This window comes from Callithrix jacchus, chromosome 8 (assembly GCF_049354715.1).
Source record: "Callithrix jacchus isolate 240 chromosome 8, calJac240_pri, whole genome shotgun sequence".
Classification (NCBI taxonomy): domain Eukaryota; kingdom Metazoa; phylum Chordata; class Mammalia; order Primates; family Cebidae; genus Callithrix; species Callithrix jacchus.
The window spans coordinates 135,064,317-135,083,053 of NC_133509.1; the positions used below are offsets into that span (position 1 = coordinate 135,064,317).

At 58.7% G+C, this 18,737-nt stretch overlaps 1 protein-coding gene across 8 annotated transcripts in view; it reads right to left on the reverse strand.

Annotated features, from left to right (window-relative positions):
- Positions 1-291: 291 nt before the first annotated feature.
- Positions 292-18,737, reverse strand: part of DEGS2 (delta 4-desaturase, sphingolipid 2) — an 85,767-nt gene continuing 67,321 nt past the window's right edge. For 6 of the 8 annotated variants that reach the window (XM_078335752.1, XM_078335750.1, XM_078335754.1 and 3 more), the window contains 2 exons: positions 3,012-3,754; positions 292-774 (listed from right to left, as the gene is read on the reverse strand). In XM_078335752.1, coding sequence (XP_078191878.1) covers positions 628-774; positions 3,012-3,754 — 890 coding nt within the window. In that variant the 3' untranslated portion in view covers positions 292-627. Of the gene's footprint in view, positions 775-3,011; positions 3,755-11,635; positions 11,953-12,314; positions 12,441-18,737 lie in introns of those variants that run through there. The other 2 variants (XM_002754282.6, XM_035261461.3) reach the window with 2 other exon arrangements.

An 18,737-nucleotide genomic window follows, 5' to 3' on the forward strand; every position in this document is an offset into this window, starting at 1 on the left:
TGCTGCCAGGAGGGGATTCGGAGCCACACAGAGGACCAAAGTGGGCTTTCTACTGTCCACACCTCAATGTGTGTTCACACGGTAGTGGCAGGCCCTCGGGAACACTGCCCAGCAGCAGGCACCATCCTGCAAAGAGCCAGGAGCACACACAGGAACTGGGCCTGGCCTGGCCTGGCCTGGAGGAAGCGGCACTCAGGCCTCAAGCTCCACCCACCGGGGCAGCCCAGTGCCCCATTCTCTGGGGCCAGGCTCCAGCCCAGAGCACCCCCTCAGAAGCACAATCCATGGGCTGTGAAACAAACGCCTGGTTTAATGGACGGCACAGACACCCCAGAGAGGTCAGCTCTGTGGGGACTGTGGGCTCAAAGCACCCAGGTCACCATGGGGCAGGGCCAGGCCTCGCCTGGTGAGGGACAGAAAGGGAGGGCCACTGCCAAGGTCCAGGGTGAGTCCACGAGCAGATGGAGCTCTGCAGCCCACATTGCTGTGGCCAGGTGTGCTGTGCAGGACGCTCCGAGGGGACAAGGGCAGCAGCCCAGGGCACAGGAAGGAAATGCATCCCCTCAGAGCTGGGGTGAGAGGCCGGAGGGGCAGGTGGGGGGTGATGGCCACCAGCAGGAGGCATCCTCACAGGCCATCCTTTGCAAGCCTGTACACCCGCTTCACCCTGGCATAGGGCCCCAGGGAGTCCTGAAACACAAAATCCCAGAGCACCCTCACCCAGGAGTAGTGCTGCGGCAGGTGGTCGTAGTACTCGGGCGCGATCTTCCGCACCTGTGAAGAGGAGGTGGGGCTCAGAGGCTGGTGTTCCTTGGGGCCACACATGCACACACACTCATGCACAGACATGTTTGCTCACATACACACAGGTGTACATGCATGCACACACATCACAGCCTCTGGCTGCCCATGTCCAGCTCAGCAAAACACGAGGCCACCCCCTCTAGTCCTCCCTGCCACCATCATCCCCCACCTCCCTGGGTACCCAGAAGGCTGGTGCTCCCTGCTGGAGTGCCTGGTGGCCTGAGCTGAGCTCAGGACACTATGGCAGAGGCCCCCACAGGCTCAGCTCAGAGTGCCCTGCCCCAAGAACTCAGTGCACCACTCCACTTGACCCCACCCCATTTTCTGATTCACAGACCCCACTGTTGGGGTAGCAGCTGAGGCATAGCCTGCCTGAGTCCTGCCAGGCTACAGGGTCACACCCATGCTCTTCAGCCCAGTGACCCGCCAGCCTCAGTGCCTGTCACTTTCCAAAGGCCTCTTGAGCACCTGCTAACCCCTCCAGCCTTTGCTCTGCACCAACACCCCCACCCGCCTCCTTCAGGAAGTGCTCCCAGCTTCAGTGCCTGCAACTGCACCACCACCATGCCACCCCACTGCTCAGCAACTCCCATCACAGGATGCCCCTCCTGCCCCTTCTGCGCCCGCCACCTCCTAAGGATGCTTGCAGGATGCAGGGGATCCAGCCGCAAAAACTGGACAGCGGGGCCGTGGGAGGCAAAGCCAGCACCAGGCACCCAGAGCCTCGCACTTTGCTCGAGAGAGGTAAAGGCTGGTGATTAATGGCAGCACTCTCGCTCTGCCACCTCCCAAGGCAGGCACCTCTCCCCTGCACCCTGTCACCTCCCAAGGCGGGCACCTCTCCCCTGCACCCTGTCACCTCCCAAGGTGGGCACCTCTCCCCTGCACCCCGTCACCTCCCAAGGCGGGCACCTCTCCCCTGCACCCCGTCACCTCCCAAGGCGGGCACCTCTCCCGCACCCCGTCACCTCCCGAGGCGGGCACCTCTCCCCTGCACCCCATCACCTCCCGAGGCGGGCACCTCTCCCCTGCACCCCGTCACCTCCCGAGGCGGGCACCTCTCCCCTGCACCCCGTCACCTCCCGAGGCGGGCACCTCTCCCCTGTACCCCATCATCTCCTGAGGCGGGCACTGTTCCCCCTGCACCTCTGCCTTTTTATCTATACAATAGGGATAATGGATGGGGAGGCAGCTGCCTCCTGGGCTGTAGTGAGGTTCAAGCGAGATGGTCCCCAGTGCAGAGCACCGCCTTGGTACTGCCAGCCAGAAAAAGCACAGGCCACAGCCCAGGCTTGGAACGAGTCTGAAGGATTCGAGTCACACGGGCTAGGGCGCACACACAACGCCTACAGGGACGTGTGCACAAACACCTGCACAACTAGGCAAGTGCTCACACATATCCACATGCACGCTCAGGCACACATGCAAATACCTGCATACATGCAAATACTAGGCACCCACACATAATCACAGGGTAAACACGCTCACACAGACCTGCACACACAGGTGCTCTCAGGCACCTGAACACCCCAGTGCCACCTTCTCCCGCCCCCTTTGCTGTAGGTCACTCCAGCTCTTTCCAGGCAGCCAGAGGCCACTAAGGCACAGACTGGCAATGGCTGAGGGATGGCTCCTCCTCCCCTTCCCCTTCGTCCTTTCTTGTTCAGAAATTCTCCAGCTCCCAGTCTACCAAGGCAGAGGTGCCCAACCCTGGGGCTTCCGCTCTGAATCAGCTCTGTCCAAGCCCCTTCGGTTGCAAAGGGCAAGGCCCGCCCTGTCCTCTCTGGACCCTGGAGGGTCACAGGGCAATGACAAGGAATGAGCAGGGACAGAGTCTGCAGACGGTGCTTCCACGCAGTGTCACTAATGCCACCCTGCTTCAAGGAAGAAGCAGCTGGGGCACAGAGAGGGTAAGCAGCTTGCCAGAGGACACACAGCCCTCTGGCAGACTTCATGGCAAGCTTCAAGCAGCCGCCACTGTGAAATGCCTCTCAGACCCTGCCTCCCTGAATTTGCTTCAGCCTCCAGCAGAGGACTCGCCTGTGTTGCGTGGCCTTTTCTCCTGCCCTGGGGACAAGTGTGAGCAGCCATGCCATGAACAGCACCAAAAGGGAGAGGTCGCTGGGCATGGCTCAAGGCCCTCCTGGGCCCCTACCTCCTCAGATGGCCATGCAGCCCTGCTCTGCCCTGCCACCCCAGCCACATACCAGGGGCAGGTTGCAGCCTGGGATGCTGGGGAAGTCATGGTGCTCCATGTGGTAGCCCACATTGAAGGTGATCCAGTTGAGGGGCCCGTAGTAGGAGTAGGTCTCGTGGCCCTTGAGGAACATGTAGTGCTCGGCCACGAAGTGGCCTGAGATGGGGTGCAGGCCCAGGCCCAGGAAGGAGCTGGCCAGCAGGTAGACCACGGGCTTGAGCCCCCACAGGGCAAAGATGGCGATGTCGGCCGCCAGCTGCACCAGTGCATTAAGCACCTCCATGCGGGTCACAGCCTTGGGGTGGACACAGAGTGGCCGCAGCGAGTAGAAGAAGGGCTGTAGCACCAGCCAGAGCAGCTTGCGGGCGGGCGTGCAAAAGAACCAGCCCTCCAGGCGCGTGGGCACGTCCACATCCAGTCCGTCGCCACCCAGGTAGCGATGATGGTCCACGTGGTACTTCTTGAATGAGGCGGCGTAGGGCACGCCCACAGGCAGGTTAGCAAACACGGCCAGCCAGCGGTTGCGCGCGGCACAACCGGTGCCAAAGGCTGCATTGTGTGAGATGTCGTGGATGGCCAGCGTCAGCGAGTGGTTCACGCAGCCGCCGAGGGTGTAGGCCCAGAACAGCAGCCAGCGCCAGGCCAGCCTGCGCACCAGCCAGCAGGCCAGCAGCTGTGCCAGCACCAGCACCAGCACCATCCACTTGAGGCTCGGGTCCGGCCGCATCAGGGCCTTGATGGCTGGGTACTTGGCTGCAGGGTAGACGGGGAGACGTGAGACCTTGCTCAGTGCGGCTGCATCCCGCCCTCCACACGCTTCTTCCCATGGCAGTGGCCAAGGAGAGAGAGGGTGGGAGCGGCCAGCAAACCTCACTGGTCCCTTTGCCCCTGGACACAGAAGCCAGTCACACTCAGTGCTGCCTGAGGGCCTGCTGCCCCCCACCCTGGCCGAGCCTTATCCTGCCACTCTCAGAGGGCAAGACTCCAGCAGGGGCACATGCAGCCCACACTGGCCGTCCACATCCCAGCTGTTCCCACCCAGCAGGTCCGTGCCAGCAGGGATGCCGCAGAGGCTGTGCCTCAGTGCTGCCTGTGCTTCCTGTGGGGGGCCTCAGCCCGGGGGTGCGTGCCTAGCACCTGCAGCAAAGTAATCCCAGGCAGGGAAGCAGTGTCTCCTGTGTAGCAGGCCAAGGGGACCTGCTGGCAGCTCCTGCTCAGGAAGGCTCTGGCCTAGGCACAGGACCAAGGAAGCTGCATGCAAAGTCTCATTTGCCTCCCCGGATGCAGGCAGACTGCAAACTCGAGGGCTCCACTGCCTCCCTCTCACCCAGGGATGCCCCTCACCCCCAGGGCAGTGGCCAGCCCTCCTGGGGACCTGCCAGCTCCAGGCCTACCCTCACCCCATCCTGTCTTTCCCAGGCAACCAGTCCCTGTTTCCTCTTGGAAGGAGGCCAAGCCTCAGGGCAAGAGGGAGGGGCCGGCCATACCTGGCCAGGTGAGCCACACACCCAGGTGAGCTCTGGGGAGGGTGGGCCCAGGCCTCCAGTGCTTGGGTACAGGCAAGCATAGGCCACTCCTGTGCCCCTCAGAGGCAAGAGCCACAACAGAGCCTGGCAGCCCTGTCCTTGGAGAGGGGGCCTCAGTTTCCCCATCTGCTGAACCAAGATACTAAGTTCTACCTGTGTGGGGCACTCTCAGGTCCCTCACCATGCCCTGTGCAGCCCACCTTCAGGGAGCCCCTTTCCCCAGCACCTCACAGGACTCAGCTGCCCCTCCAAGCCCTAACCTTCCCTCGGGGGCTCCACTCTGGACCGCCAGAGAGAGGAGAAACCTGCACACAGAAGGACAGCAGTGCCCACCCTGCCAGCCCCTCACCCAGCCCAGCTGTGGGCCAGTCCTGTCTCCCACAGACCCCAGAAACAGCCACTGGGCTGGCACATCCTACCGGCATGCCCCTGTTTTCCGAGTGTGTCTGCCAAGGTGTTTCCAGACTGGCAGCAAGTAGACTGAGTGGGGAAGGCCCGTCCTCAATGTGGGCCAGCACCATCCAATCAGCTGGGGCCCCAACAGAACAAAAAGGCAGAGGCAAAGGTTTTCCCTCCCTCCTCTCCTTCCCCTCCCTCCTTCCCTCCCTCTCTCCTTCCCCCTTCTTCGCTCCTTCCCCCTTCCCTCCTTCCTCTCCCCTCCTCTCCCCCTCTCCTCCTCTCTCTCCCTTTCTCCCTCTCTCCTTCCCCCCCTCCTCCCCTACTCCTTTGCCCCCTCCTCCCCCCCTCCTTCCCCCCTTCCTCCTTCCCCACCTCCCCTCCTTCCCTCCCTCTCTCGGAGCTGCAACACATACGCTTCTCTGGTCCTTGGATATCAGAACTCCAGCCTTTGGACTCCAAGAACTACATCAGCACCCCCAACCCCCACCTGCTCTCAGGCCTTCAACATCATACTAAGGTCTCTGGTCCTGAGGCCCTGCGACTCAGGCTGAACCACGCTATCCCTGCTGCCACCCCTGGGGCTCCAGCTTGCAGATGGTCTGTCCTGGGACTTCACAGCCTCCATAATCACATGAGCCAATTCCCCTAATAAATCCCCTCTTTGGATGGATGAATAGACAGATAATAAATACCCTCTTTGGATGGATGGAGGATGGATGGATGGATGGATAAAGCCAAGCATGGGGGCTTACACTATAATCTCAGCACTTTGGGAGGCTGAGGCAGGAGGTTTGCTTGAGCCCAGGAGGTCAGAATCAGCCTGGGCAACATAGCAAGACCTTATCTATGTGAAAAGTTTAAAAATTAGCCAGGTATGGTAGTGTGCACCTGTGGTCCCAGCTATTGGGAGGCTGAGGTGGAGGATTGCTTGAGCTAGGAGTTCAAGACTGCAGTGAGCTGTGACTGCACCACTGCACTCCAGCCTGGATGACAGTAATGGCAAAGAGAGAGAGAGAGAGTTGGGGGGAGAGGGAAGGGAGATGGAGGAGAGAGGGGAGAGAGAAGAGGAGAGAGGGGGAGAGAAAGGAGGAGAGAGAGGGAGAAAGAGGAAGACAAAGGAGGGGAGGGAGAGGGGGGAGAGGGAGAGGGGGAAGAGGGAGAGGGGGAAGAGGGAGAGGGAGGACAGGGAGGAGGGGGAGAGGGGAGAGGGGGGAGAGGGGGAGGGGGGATGGGGGAGGGAGGAGATAGATAGATCCTATTGATTCTGTCTCTCTGGAGAAACTGACTAATATGGGGCCTCTACCAGGGGCTCAAGGAAAGGGGGACAGGGAGAATGGGGGGAACTGCAGGGGAAGTCAATCAGTCCCATGGCCTTGGGTCCTATCTTCTCTAGGCCATAGGAGAGGGGGAAAGATCGAGGCAGAGAAGGACAGGGAGAGACACAGCTCGCTGGCAGCCCCACTAGGAATTGCAGGCCAGCATGGGCTCTGGCTGGATACCCAAATCTGGCCCAGACTGGGGACTCTGGCCTGCTGTGGGCACTCAGCTGACCTTAGGTGTGACTCTGGCCTCCCACACCTCCAGCCTGGATGGCAGGAGGACACATGTGCCTTGAGGGTTCCCTGCTCCATAAGGCAGCACAGAGCCCCACGTGCACAGCCACCTGAAACCAAGATAAACAGACCCACACAGACGGTCTCCAGCGGTGACCCCAGTGGGGCACAAGGCATCTGGGCAGGTGGCCATGAAAAACAGCTATTGGTAGAAGTCACCCTGTCCAGGTAGAACACACAAAGGACGGGTCTGAGGGCCGGGGAGGCACAAAGAAGGGCCCACCAAGGTGCAGCAAAGCTGACAGAGCCACAGCTTGAACTCAGGACCTGCACAATCCTGAGCAGGACTCAGACTCCATCAGCACCGATCTAGTGCTTGGCTACACTGCCACAAAGCACCCAGAGGAAACCCTGAATCGGGTCTGGGCACTTTGAGGGGCTGCGCACTTTGGGAGGCTTAGGCGGATGGATCACTTGAGGTCAGGAGTTCCAGACCAGCCTGGCCAACATGGTGAAACCCCATCTCTACTAAAAATACAAAATTATTAGCTGAGCAAGGTGGCATGTGCCCATAGTCTCAGCTACTCGGGAGGCTGAGGCAGGAGAATTGCTTGAGCTCAGGAAGCAGAAGCTGCACTCAGCCAAGTGAAGATTGTACCACTGGACTCCAACCTGGCAATGAGCAAGACTCCGTCTCAAAAAAAAAAAGAAAAGAAAAAAAAAAACAAATCCTTGATCCGGCTCAGTTAGACTCCTGTGTGCCCTTGGGCAAGCCCCTGCCCCTCTCTGGACTTGTCTCCTCAGTGTCCATCTGTAAGGTGTCTGCTCTGACAGCCTCTGTGGCTGTGAGCATATGGAGGTGGGGTCTTCCCTAGGGGCCCATGGGGAAGAAGGGGCAGCAGGTGCTGAGGTGTGAGATGTCTGGCACCAGCAGATCTGCACACTTACACCAGTTAGCAGGCTTGCACACAAAAACCCAGAGGGCAGAGCAGGAGGTAGGGCCTGCTGAAGGGAGGCCAGCCCGAAGCCCCCGGCACCCAAAGGACAGTTGCATCACCCTGGTGCAACTCTGATGAGTTACTGCTTTTGCCTAGAAATTTTTCTGACAAATCCACTAAGCCACTGAGCAGAGGGACTGCATCAGAAACAGGCAGCTGGGTCAGAAAGGCTGCTGGGCACTTGCCTCCAGCAGTGGCAGAAACAGGGCCTGCCCCATGTCAGACTCCTCCTCCCAGTTGCATGTCACTCGACCCCTGCACCTCCTGACTGAATGGCAATAAAGCCACTTCTGTTTTGTCCCCAGTGGGATTCCCAGAAGCAAAGGGTCCTTTTATCACTTCCATGCTGGGCACCTCTGGGCCCCCAAGGCCTCACTCTGGCAACATGTAAAATGATGTGCTCTACCACCTTCCCTGGGAGGACAAATGCCATCACATGACACTCACTGGCCACATGGGAGGTGCCCCTCGTCACAGCCCATCACCACCCCAACATTCCACCTCTGCTGCCATCTGCTTCCCAGCTCCCTGTTCCATCACAAAGCTGCTCAGGATTGATGATGCCACCTGGTGGCTGCAGCAGGAAATGCTTCCATACAACATGGCCTTTCCCACGCCCATCCACAGGTGAGTAACCAGACCTAGGATAAGCCTCTCCTCAGAAAGGCAGCAAAGCTCTCCTAATCCCCTCCTTCCTAAACACCTTCCTCCTAGCCCTGGCCTAAGCTCTGGGAAGCCACCTGCCCACAGGTTCCATCTCTGCCACCTGAGGTTTTGTGCCAAGACTATCCTGATCCTGTCTCCAGTATGGGAGGCACCCTGGGACCTAGTAGGATCTGGAAAGTGTGGAAAGTGCCCACCTTCTCACCAGCTGCTCACGAAACCTGCCTTTCATTCCAGTGACAAATACATACTGAAGGTCTGGGAGCCCCCGTTCGTCACAGAGATGGGGGTACCTGCAGCTGGGCAGCTCCATGGCTGGGAGATGGAACCCCAAGTTCCCTGGTGGCTCCAGCAGTTTGGGTCGGATTTTAACCACTTGGCACTGACAGAGTCCCAGCCTCGGCCTTTCTGAAGCAAGTAATCCAACAATGGCCTGCAGTCTCACTTCCGGGTTTTCCTCTTTTGTTTTTATTTGCTTTTATTACCATGTGTGCCCTTTCATAATTTAAAAACAAACAAAATTACAAAGCTATTCATTAAAAACAAAAACAAAAACCCAAAGCCTGCTTCTTATTCCACCGGCCACGCCTGGCTGGGTCTCTGATAGGGCCAGTCTCGGTGGCTCTGTCCTGCCCTCTCAGTCCAGGGAGCCTCAACCCTGGCCTAGGGGACCCCACTTTCTTAGGAAGTTTTGCCCTAGGGAGTGTGTCCCCCTCCCGGGCAGGAGCTGGAGGCGGACTTTGGCCCCAACCCACAGAGCTCGTAGAGCCAGCTCTTTGCAAGGACTTCCTGGGTTCTGACTCTGAGATTAGGATCTTTATTGAACATCCCTGGGCACCAACTGGGTGGGGCAGGAGCTGCCTGAGCACCAGCCTGGCCTCTGTGGTCCCTGGCAAGTTGCTTCCCCTCTGAGTCTCACTCCTGCCTCTTCTGTAAAGAGACACTGCCAGTTACACAGAGCATTTCTCTGGGGACTAAGGACAGCTCAGCCATGGAGAAGGCAGAGTACTCCCTGTCCTCAGGGAAACTAAGGACTTTCCAGGCCTATCTCTGAGACACTCATGGAGTCCCCGAGGGAGCACTTTACACATCACCTCATTCAGTCTGCATGAAACCCCATTAGGAAGGTTTTATTTCCTAACCCCTTTTAACTTGCCTGGACTCAATTCCTTGTGTTTACAGACACACCCATAGCTAAGGAGTGGGTGTTAGGGTCCTTGCCAGGAGATCAGCTCCACAGCCAAGTGCTTGAACTCTGCCCCAAAGAGCCCAGAGAGGGCTTGGAGCCATGGAGGGGGACCCAGAGGAGGGGTTCCCATCCAGCTGTGCCAGGTCTGGGAGCAGCCCGAGGCGCTGTCTGCAGGAGGTGAGATTGTGAGCAAGGCTAAGCAAGAGAGAGCCTGGCAGAGCAGGAAGGAGGGACACTCACACGGGGAACAGCTTGTGTCAGTGCCAGGGAGAGAGAGAATGGGACATTCCAAGTTTATTAGCTCAGAACAACAGGTGGAAAGGAAGTACCTGCTTCCTCTCTGCAGGGAAAGAAGCGTGGGCCAAGCTCCCTGGAGAGCCAGCCCCGGGGACGTGTGCTCCCCAAGCCCTGGCCCAGGTGCCTCTCCCTCTTCCAAGTCTTTCAACCTTCTCGGCCACCCACTCCAGAAAGTCTCCTGCATTGGTTCCAGGGCCTGTGGCTTCCCTCCTTAGAGAGACTTCCTTCCCCATGTCCTGGAGTGCCAGGTACCACCCCGAGCACCTTCCCAGGTGAGGTCTCATCTTGTCCTCACATCTATTCTGCCTGGTAGGACAACTGCCCATTTTGCAGATTGGGAAAGTGAGGCCGCAGCCCTGGGTCCCTCCAGGGGGCTCTGGGGTAGGCCCGGCTCCTATTCTATGGTCATGAGTTCCTAGACTCTGGCTGCCATGTGTCTCCCACCTTTTCCTCATGGGGCCAGATGCCCAGTGAGTCCTGTTAGGGGAAGCTGGGGACAGCCAGGGGAGGGGACAGAAATGCAAACAGGGCCAAGGAAAGCCCTGCTCCAGCCTCAGTCCCGCCTCAGCCCTGCTGAGAGGCAGTAGCCAGGACACCTGCCCTGTTCACATGATGAGCAGGGAGGACAGTCAGATGACCTTCAAGCTTCCTCCCAGCCTCCGCAGGAGCTCCACAGCACAGGGGAGGCAGCTACCACTGTTGGGGCCAGACGGTGCTGGGCTGCTGCTCACCTCCCAGGAGAAACCACAGCACTCACAAACCCACCCAGAGTTTCCAGCTCCTGAGGCCACAGCTACCTTGGGATGCAGTCACAGGTCAGCAACTCGATGTATCTTGCATTTCAAGAATTTAAAAGTCATGATATCTCAATATGCTGCCACGGGATTAAAAAAGCAGCAAAGCAAAGCACAGCCAGGCACATCCTGTAATCCCAGCACTTTGGGAGGTAGAGGCAGATGGACGGGGGGCGGGGGTGGATCACCTGAGATCAGGAGTTCAAGACCAGCCTGGCCAACACGGTGAAACCCCATCTCTACTAAAAATGCAAAAATTAGCTGGGCATGGTGGTACAGGCTGCTCAGGAGGCTGAGGCAGGAGAATCTCTTGAACCTGGGAGGCAGAGGTTGCAGTGAGCCAAGATTGTGCCACTGCACTCCAGCCTGGGCAACAGAGCAAGACTCCATCTCAAAAAATATATATTAAAAAGAAAAAATAAATAGTATGGATATTTCCATATTCTTGGGATGGGTCAGAAAGGCACCAAAGTGGAAAAACTCTAAAGAAAAAAATCCAATCAATTCAACCGCATTTTTTTAAAAAAAAAGTTGTTAAAGCGTCTGTGACAGCAAAAGGCAAAGTATGAACGGGGAATACATTTCCAGCATTTAAAATACCAAGGGTTAAAGAACAAGCTCTTTGGATTAACAAGCAAAAGACCAAACCCAAGAGAAGGAATTCAAATGGCCAGTTAATGCCACACTTTGGGAGGCCACGTGGGCGGATCACTTGCGGTCAGGTGCTCCAAACCAGCCTGGCCAACAAGGTGAAATCCTGTCTCTACTAAAAATACAAAAAATTAGCGGGCCTGGTGGCAGGTGCCTGTAATCCCAGCTGCTCAGAAGGCTGAGGCAGGAGAATCGCTTGAACCTGGGAGGCGGAGGTTGCAGTGAGCTGAGATCGCGCCATTGCACTCCAGCCTGGGGGACAGAGCGAGACTCTATTTCTATCTATATAAAACAAAACAAAACGACCAATTAAAATTTGAAACCATCCATCAAATAAGTGCAAATTAAAGCCCCAATGAAAGAGTATTGCTTCCCCGATCTGACTGAAGATTACAGTACAGGTGTGCCAGCGCGCTGTGCTGACAGGCAGGGGAGCCTTCCGCGTGGAGGGGGAGGGGCAGGCCTGCCTCCACCTGGCCTCTGGGAATTTGGTGGCATCCAGCAAAAGCCACTCTCCAGGCCCAGGCCCTTTGGCCCCGTAAGCCCGGGCCAAGAACGACTCACCCGGGCCACCCTGCTTGTGGGTTGGATGGAGCCTCTGGCATGAACGACGGCGACTCCAAATGGGTAAAAAGATGTCCTCCTTGCAGAGGACACGAAGCGACAAAGAAAGCAACCACCACATAATAAGCGACATGCCAGAATAGACAGAGGTCCTCTCAAAGAAAACGACGCGCGCCTCTCATTCGCCTTTGCTCCCTTTCCGGCGCTCATCCGCCCTGATCTCCAGCCTGGGGCGCCCGTGGCCGCGGGACCCAGGGGTCTGAGCGCAGCGGGCGCCCAGTGGCTGCGGGTGGAGGCCCCGCGGCGCGGAAGATGCCTCAGCGCCAGGGAGCGCGTGCGCCTCGTAGCGCGTCCCGGGGCCGCCCCTGGCCCTCGGGTCCCAACGCCCCGGCTACAGCCCCGGCCCCGGGAGTGGCTCGTGTCCCGCGGCCCTCAAGGAGCAGCTGAGACGCGCCCCCCGACTCGGAATCCGCAGGTCCCTGGGGAGTTTCAGACCCGGCCGGGATGGGGACCCTGAGGGAGCCGGCCGGGGACGCCAGGGAGGGGAGTGGAGATGGCAGAGCGCCCACTGGCTTTCGGACCCTAGCCGGAGCGGCCGTCTGGGCTCTACTCCCCGACGCGACTCGAGAACGGCCTTTGGGGTGGTCCCCACCCTGCGGGAGCCCCGTGCCGCGCTCACCCAGTATCTCCTTGCGCCTCTGTGTGTGCGGCTGGTCGGTGTAGACCCACTCGAAGTCGCTGCGGCCCGCGCTGTTGCCCATGGTGGGGCGGAGGACGCCGTTCGGAGCGCGGCCGGCTCGGCTCTGCTGCACCTGTCGCGGCGGCCAAGGCGCGGAACCGGCTCCGGTCTGGGCGGGGGGCGGGGTCCGGGCGGGGCGGGGCCAGGTGCGCCAGGCCTGGGGCGGAGCGCCTCTGGCTTGGCGGGGCGGCCGGGCCCCCGCGCCCTCTAGATCCCGGCGGGTCGCGGGACCGTTGGGAGCCTCAGTTGCCACGGTTGGAAATGGGGCTCCCCGGCGGGACCGAGGTGGCCGCGCCCCACGGAGGAATCGTTGGCGGGAGAGAGGGACTGCGGAGGATCGGCGTGGAATGCACACGATGGTGCCGGTAAACAGGCGCTCAGGGAAGGCTCCTGCAACAATTCTCCCTTCCTCAGCCCACCCCTTCACCAGTAACACGAAGGAGAGAATGCCTCTGCAGCAACCTCACAGGGGTGAGTCAGACCCACTCCTGCCTTCAGGGAACTTGAGGTCTGGATGAGGACACAGGTACAGAAGTGGCTGTTATGATTCAAGGTAATACGTGCCATGACACAGGCCCTGAAGCAGCTAGGGTCCAATAGAAGGAATTTTTGCACTGGGCCTTGAAGGATGGGTAGGAGTTCAACAGCTAGAAAAAGGGAAAGGTATTGGTGGTAAAGGGAACAGCAGATGCAAAGGTTCTGAAACAAGGAAGAACCTGAATGTTCTCAAATGTCCAGTTTGGGGGGTCGGGACATAGGGCCCCCATCTTCACCTTCTCAGTGATGCCTCTGTTCCTTTTCCCACTCCCTTGGAGCTTTGGAAGGTGGATCTCTGTGCATGTGGACCACAGCCTGGTCTCCGTGCGCTCGCGTGTGCGCGCACACACACACAGCATTGGAAAGCAGGGACTCTTGTGGACTGGAAACCAAGAGGAAGCCCGGCATGGCCAGCTACTCTTCTGTGGGCCCTTGGCCTCCCTCCACACCCCCATTTCCCCTGGGCGGGGCGGCAGCAAGGGTCGGGTGTGCCTTAGTTCTCAAGAGGTCCCCAGGCCTGAGTGCTCTGCGAGGAGCAGGAGGCACCTCCACCCAAAAGCCTCAGCGACAGTGTTGCTGCCACATGTTTGCAGAAAACAGGCCAGAAGACATTCCTGGCTGCCCTCCACACCTCCCCGGAGCCAGCAAGGAGTCAGACACCCCATGACCCAGAGGCAGCACACGTCGGAGGAAAGCTGGTGTGATTAAAGGGCAACCAACCCTAGAAGAGCCTGACAAACAGCTATTGAGGAAAGCAGACCACGAGGGAGGAGTGAGAGCAATGACCCCAAGATGAAACTAAGTGGGGGCTCACACCTGTAATCCCAGCACTTTGGGAGGCCGAGGCCGGTGGATCACTTGAGGTCAGGAGTACCAGCCTGGCCAACATGGTGAAAACCCGCCTCTACTACAAATACAAAAAAATTAGCTGGGCGTGGTGGCACATGCCTGTAATCCCAGCTACTCAGGAGGCTGGGCAACAAGAGTGAAAACCCAGGAGGCGAGGATTGCAGTGAGCCGACATGGTGTCACTGCATTCCAGCCAGGGCAACAAGAGTGAAACTCCATCTCAAAAATAATAATAATGGTTTGCTGAATGAACGATGGAAGGCATGAGTCTTCAGACTGAAAGGCTTGAGTGTCAACACACTGAAACGTGGTTTAATCACTCTGGGAAACTCCAGTCATCTCTGAAAGCTGCCCATGCCTGGGTTATACCAAGAGAGGTGAACGTGTGTGCCCACCAGACGCGTGTGCAAGAATCGTCCCAGCAGCTTCACTGGTAAGAGCCAAAGCTGAGTAACTCGTGTCCAACAAGAACAACAAAACAGGAGGAATGGAGAAGGCGCCTTGCTGCCTCCTTACGCTGCAGCGGTGGGCGGTAAAAAAGACGAATCACTGCCACCCACAGCAACATTTTTCTTTTTTGCGTCTGATGCTTTGGCATCCTGGAACCTAGCTGACCTAGAGAGGCTGCCCTCCCAGGACTCACATTCCTCCTCAGATGCCAATGGCCACCCCAGAGCCCACCACCTCCGCTGTCTCTCACACTAAGGCCCAAAATTACCCCGTCCTGATCACACCAGGGCCAGCTACCAAGAAAACTGGAGACAGCCCCTCTGTTCCAGAGCCCTGAAATTCCTCAAACCAGCCAGTGCAAAGCCTGCTCACCCTGCCTCGACTGTCCCTTTCCATAGAAACCCCAATAACGGCTCTTGCTCACGGTTCCCCCTCCTCCCCCGGACTCCAGCAGACCCCAGCGCTCCCCGCGGCCCCCCGCCCCGCCTCAGCCCCCACGCCGTGCAGACGCTGCCCCTGTTCTTGGGAACTGTGAGTAATCAGCTTTTCAACGGCTACACCCCCTGATCTGTGGGCCTCACTGCACCTGATAAAACCTCCGTTTTCAGGCGGTCGGCGCAGCGAGCGGGGTGGAGTGAGGCGCAGCTGCGCTGCTCTGGGCTCAGAAACGGGTTCCACCCGGCGGCCGTGGACCAGCAGTGCGGCCACCTGCGCTCGCTCCTGCCGGGTGCGCCGCCTCGGGCACCTCTAGGCTCCGAACTCGGGGGCTGGGTCCTCTGAGCTCTGATCTGAGCTGCACCTGCCTCGCTTCCGGGCTGGCTGGCCAGGTTCCCCAAGACTCCTCCAAAGGGAATGGGGGTAGGGGGGTGCCCCTCAGAGGCCCCGCCGGCGGCGCTGCTAAGTGGGAGCAATCCGAGCTTCAGGCTGCCTGGGGGGGGGAGCCGCAGGGCGGGGGAGGCACCCTGAAGTGGGGTTGGGGGAGCCCGTCTGGGGAAGTGGGCCGGGGAGCTCTTCACTCTCAGGAGCTCAGTGTGAGGACCCCCCCCCCCCACAGGGACCAGGGGGGCAGGAGACACCCTATCCTCAGGACCAGGGGCACAATGTTTAATAGAAGGACAGAGCACCCTATCCCTGCCCTGTATGAGACCCCGGAGGAGGTCGCCAGTGGATTCGGGAACGTGCTCCGGTGATGCCGCATGGGCCTTCCTGAGCACCGCTGTTTATGGCAGGGGAGGACCCTCAACGCAGCCTTAAAAATACCGACAGGGTCACTCTCCCACAGCGGCTCCAGAGTCCTTGGGGGTTGGGTGAGACAGCACCTAAGGACAGGGCCACGAGGGGCCGGCAGGACTTTGTCTGATAAACACCGAAAAGATAAACGCAGTGGGAAACAAAACTCAAACGGAAAACTGTTACCCACCCAGAGATGCAAGCCGTTCTAACAGGCTTTGCGTAAAGAAGAAGGGTTTCTTTTTCCAAACACTGGCTGCAGAAAGGGCAGTCTACCCCCACACCCCCGCCTGTCACACACACACCTGCACCAACACCCACACACACCCGCCCCAACACCCACACACACCCCGCTTGTCACACACCTGCCCCACACACACACCCCAACACCCACACACACACACCTGCCCCACACCCCCGCCTGTCACACACACACCTGCCCCAACACCCACACACACCCGCCCCACACACCCAACCCACACCCAGCCTGTCACACACCTGCCCCACACACACACCCCAACACCCACACACACACACCTGCCCCACACCCCTGCCTGTCACACACATACCCACCCCAACACCCACACACACACACCTGCCCCACACCCCTGCCTGTCACACACATACCCACCCCAACACCCACACACACACACCTGCCCCACACCCCTGCCTGTCACACACATACCCACCCCAACACCCACACACACACACCTGCCCCACACCCCTGCCTGTCACACACATACCCACCCCAACACCCACACACACACACCTGCCCCATACCCCCGCCTGTCACACACACACACCCCACACACCAACCCCAACACCCATACACCCGCCCCAATACCCACACACCTGCCCCAATATACCCACACATCCACTCCAACACACTTGCCCCACACACCCGCCCCAATACACACACACCTGCCCCACACCCACCCCCCACCCCCGCCTGTCACACACCCGCCCCACACCCCCGCCTGTCATACCTGCCCCACGCACCCACTCCAACACCCACACACACACACCAGCCCCACACCCCTGCCTGTCACACACCTGCCCCACACACCCACACGCACCTCCCCCAACACATACCCACCCCAATATACCCACACATCCACCCCAACACACACTCGCCCCACACCCCCGCCCCACACCTGCCCCAACACACCCGCACACACACACCCCACACCCCTGCCTGTCACACACACACCTGCCCCACACACCCACACACCTCCCCAACACACATCCACCCCAACACACATGCCCCACACACCTGACCCAACACACCCACCCCAACACCCACACCTGCCCCACAACACCCCACACACCTGCCCCAACACATCCACCCCAACACCCACACACCTGCCCCACACACACCCGCTCCACACATCCGCCCCCACACACCTGCCCCAGCACACCCACCCACCCACCCCAACACACCCACACACACCCCAACACACAGCCACCCCAACACACCCATGCACACCCACCCCACACCCATGCACACCTGCCTCAACACACCCATCCCAACACCCACACACACCTGCCCCAACACACCCACATGCCCGCCCCACACACACACCCACTTCTCACACACCAACCCCAACACAGCCCCACCCCAACATACACCCTGCCCCCAACGCACCCACCCCAACACACACGTGCACCCACCCGAACACACACCTGCCCCCAACACACATCCCCACCTCACACCCAACACACACCCCACACACACCTGCCTCAACACACCCACCCCAACACACACCTGCCCCCAACACACACATCCCCACCTGACATCCCCCAACACATACCCCACACGCCTGCCCCAACACACACCTGCCCCCAACATACACCCCAACACACACCTGCCCTCAACACACATCCCAACACACACCTGCCCCCAACACACCCCAACACACACCTGTTCCCAACACACACCCCAACACACACCTGCCCCTAACACACCCCAACACACACCTGCCCCAACACCCCAACACACACCTGCCCCCAACACACACCCCACACACACCTGCCCCAACACACCCACCCCAACACATACCTGCCCCCAACACACACATCCCCACCTGACACCCCCAACACACACCCCACACACACCTGCCCCAACACACCCACTCCAACACACACCTGCCCCCAACACACATCCCCACCTGACACCCCCAACACACACCCCACACACCTGCCCCAACACACACCCCAACACACACCTGCCAACACACACCCCAACACACACCTGCCCCCAACACACACCTGCCCCAACACATACCCCAACACACACCTGCCCCCAACACACCCCCCAACACACACCTGCCCCCAACACACCCCCCAACACACACCTGCCCCCAACAGACACCTGCCCCAACACATACCCCAACACACACCTGCCCCCAACACACCCCCCAACACACACCTGCCCCCTACACACCCCCCAACACACACCTGCCCCCAACACACACCCCACACACACCCCTGCTGCCACCACTTTCCTCTTAGCCAGAGACAAAACACAAAAGCTTTAGGTGGCCAAAATCCTAAAATGGAACAAAAGGGGGAGGAGAAGAAGGAAAAAAACACCCTGGGTATAGGAGGGGGAGGAAAGAGGAGCCAATAAATTATATATGATTATATTTATTAAACACACAATAAATATGTGTGTTTTATAAATTAAAACAAAGGTCCATAATTCAACCCAATTAGAATCACATAAAAGGAGGAAAAGTTTGGGCTCAGTGGCTGGGTGTGGTGGCGGTGCCTGTAATCCCAGCTACTCGGGAAGCTGAGGCAGGAGAATCACTTGAACCCAGGATACAAAGGTTGCAGTGAGCAGAGATCACACCACTGCACTCCAGCCTGGGCCACAGAGGGAGACTGCATCTCAAAAAAAAAGGATGCAAAGCGCACTGACTGGCTTTTGTGTCTCTAAACAAATAGGCTCTAAATTAATTTTAGCATTTGCTAAAATGCACCAATTGACAGAACTTCGTGGACTTAATCTATACTGTGGTTCAAATTAGTTATACCTGAGAGTCCTACTAAATTTATTTGTGTTTCAGTGTTTTCGAGATGGGGTCTCACTCCGTCGCCAGGCTACAGTGTAGTGACGTGACCACAGCTCGTTGCAGCCTTCAACTCCTGGGATCAAGTGATCCTTCCACCTCAGCCTCCCAAGCAGCTGGGGCTGCAAGTGTGCACCGCCACATCCAGGCTTATTTTATTTATAGAGATGGGATCTCATTATGTCACCCAGGCTGGCATCAAAGTCCTGGCTCCCAGAGCACT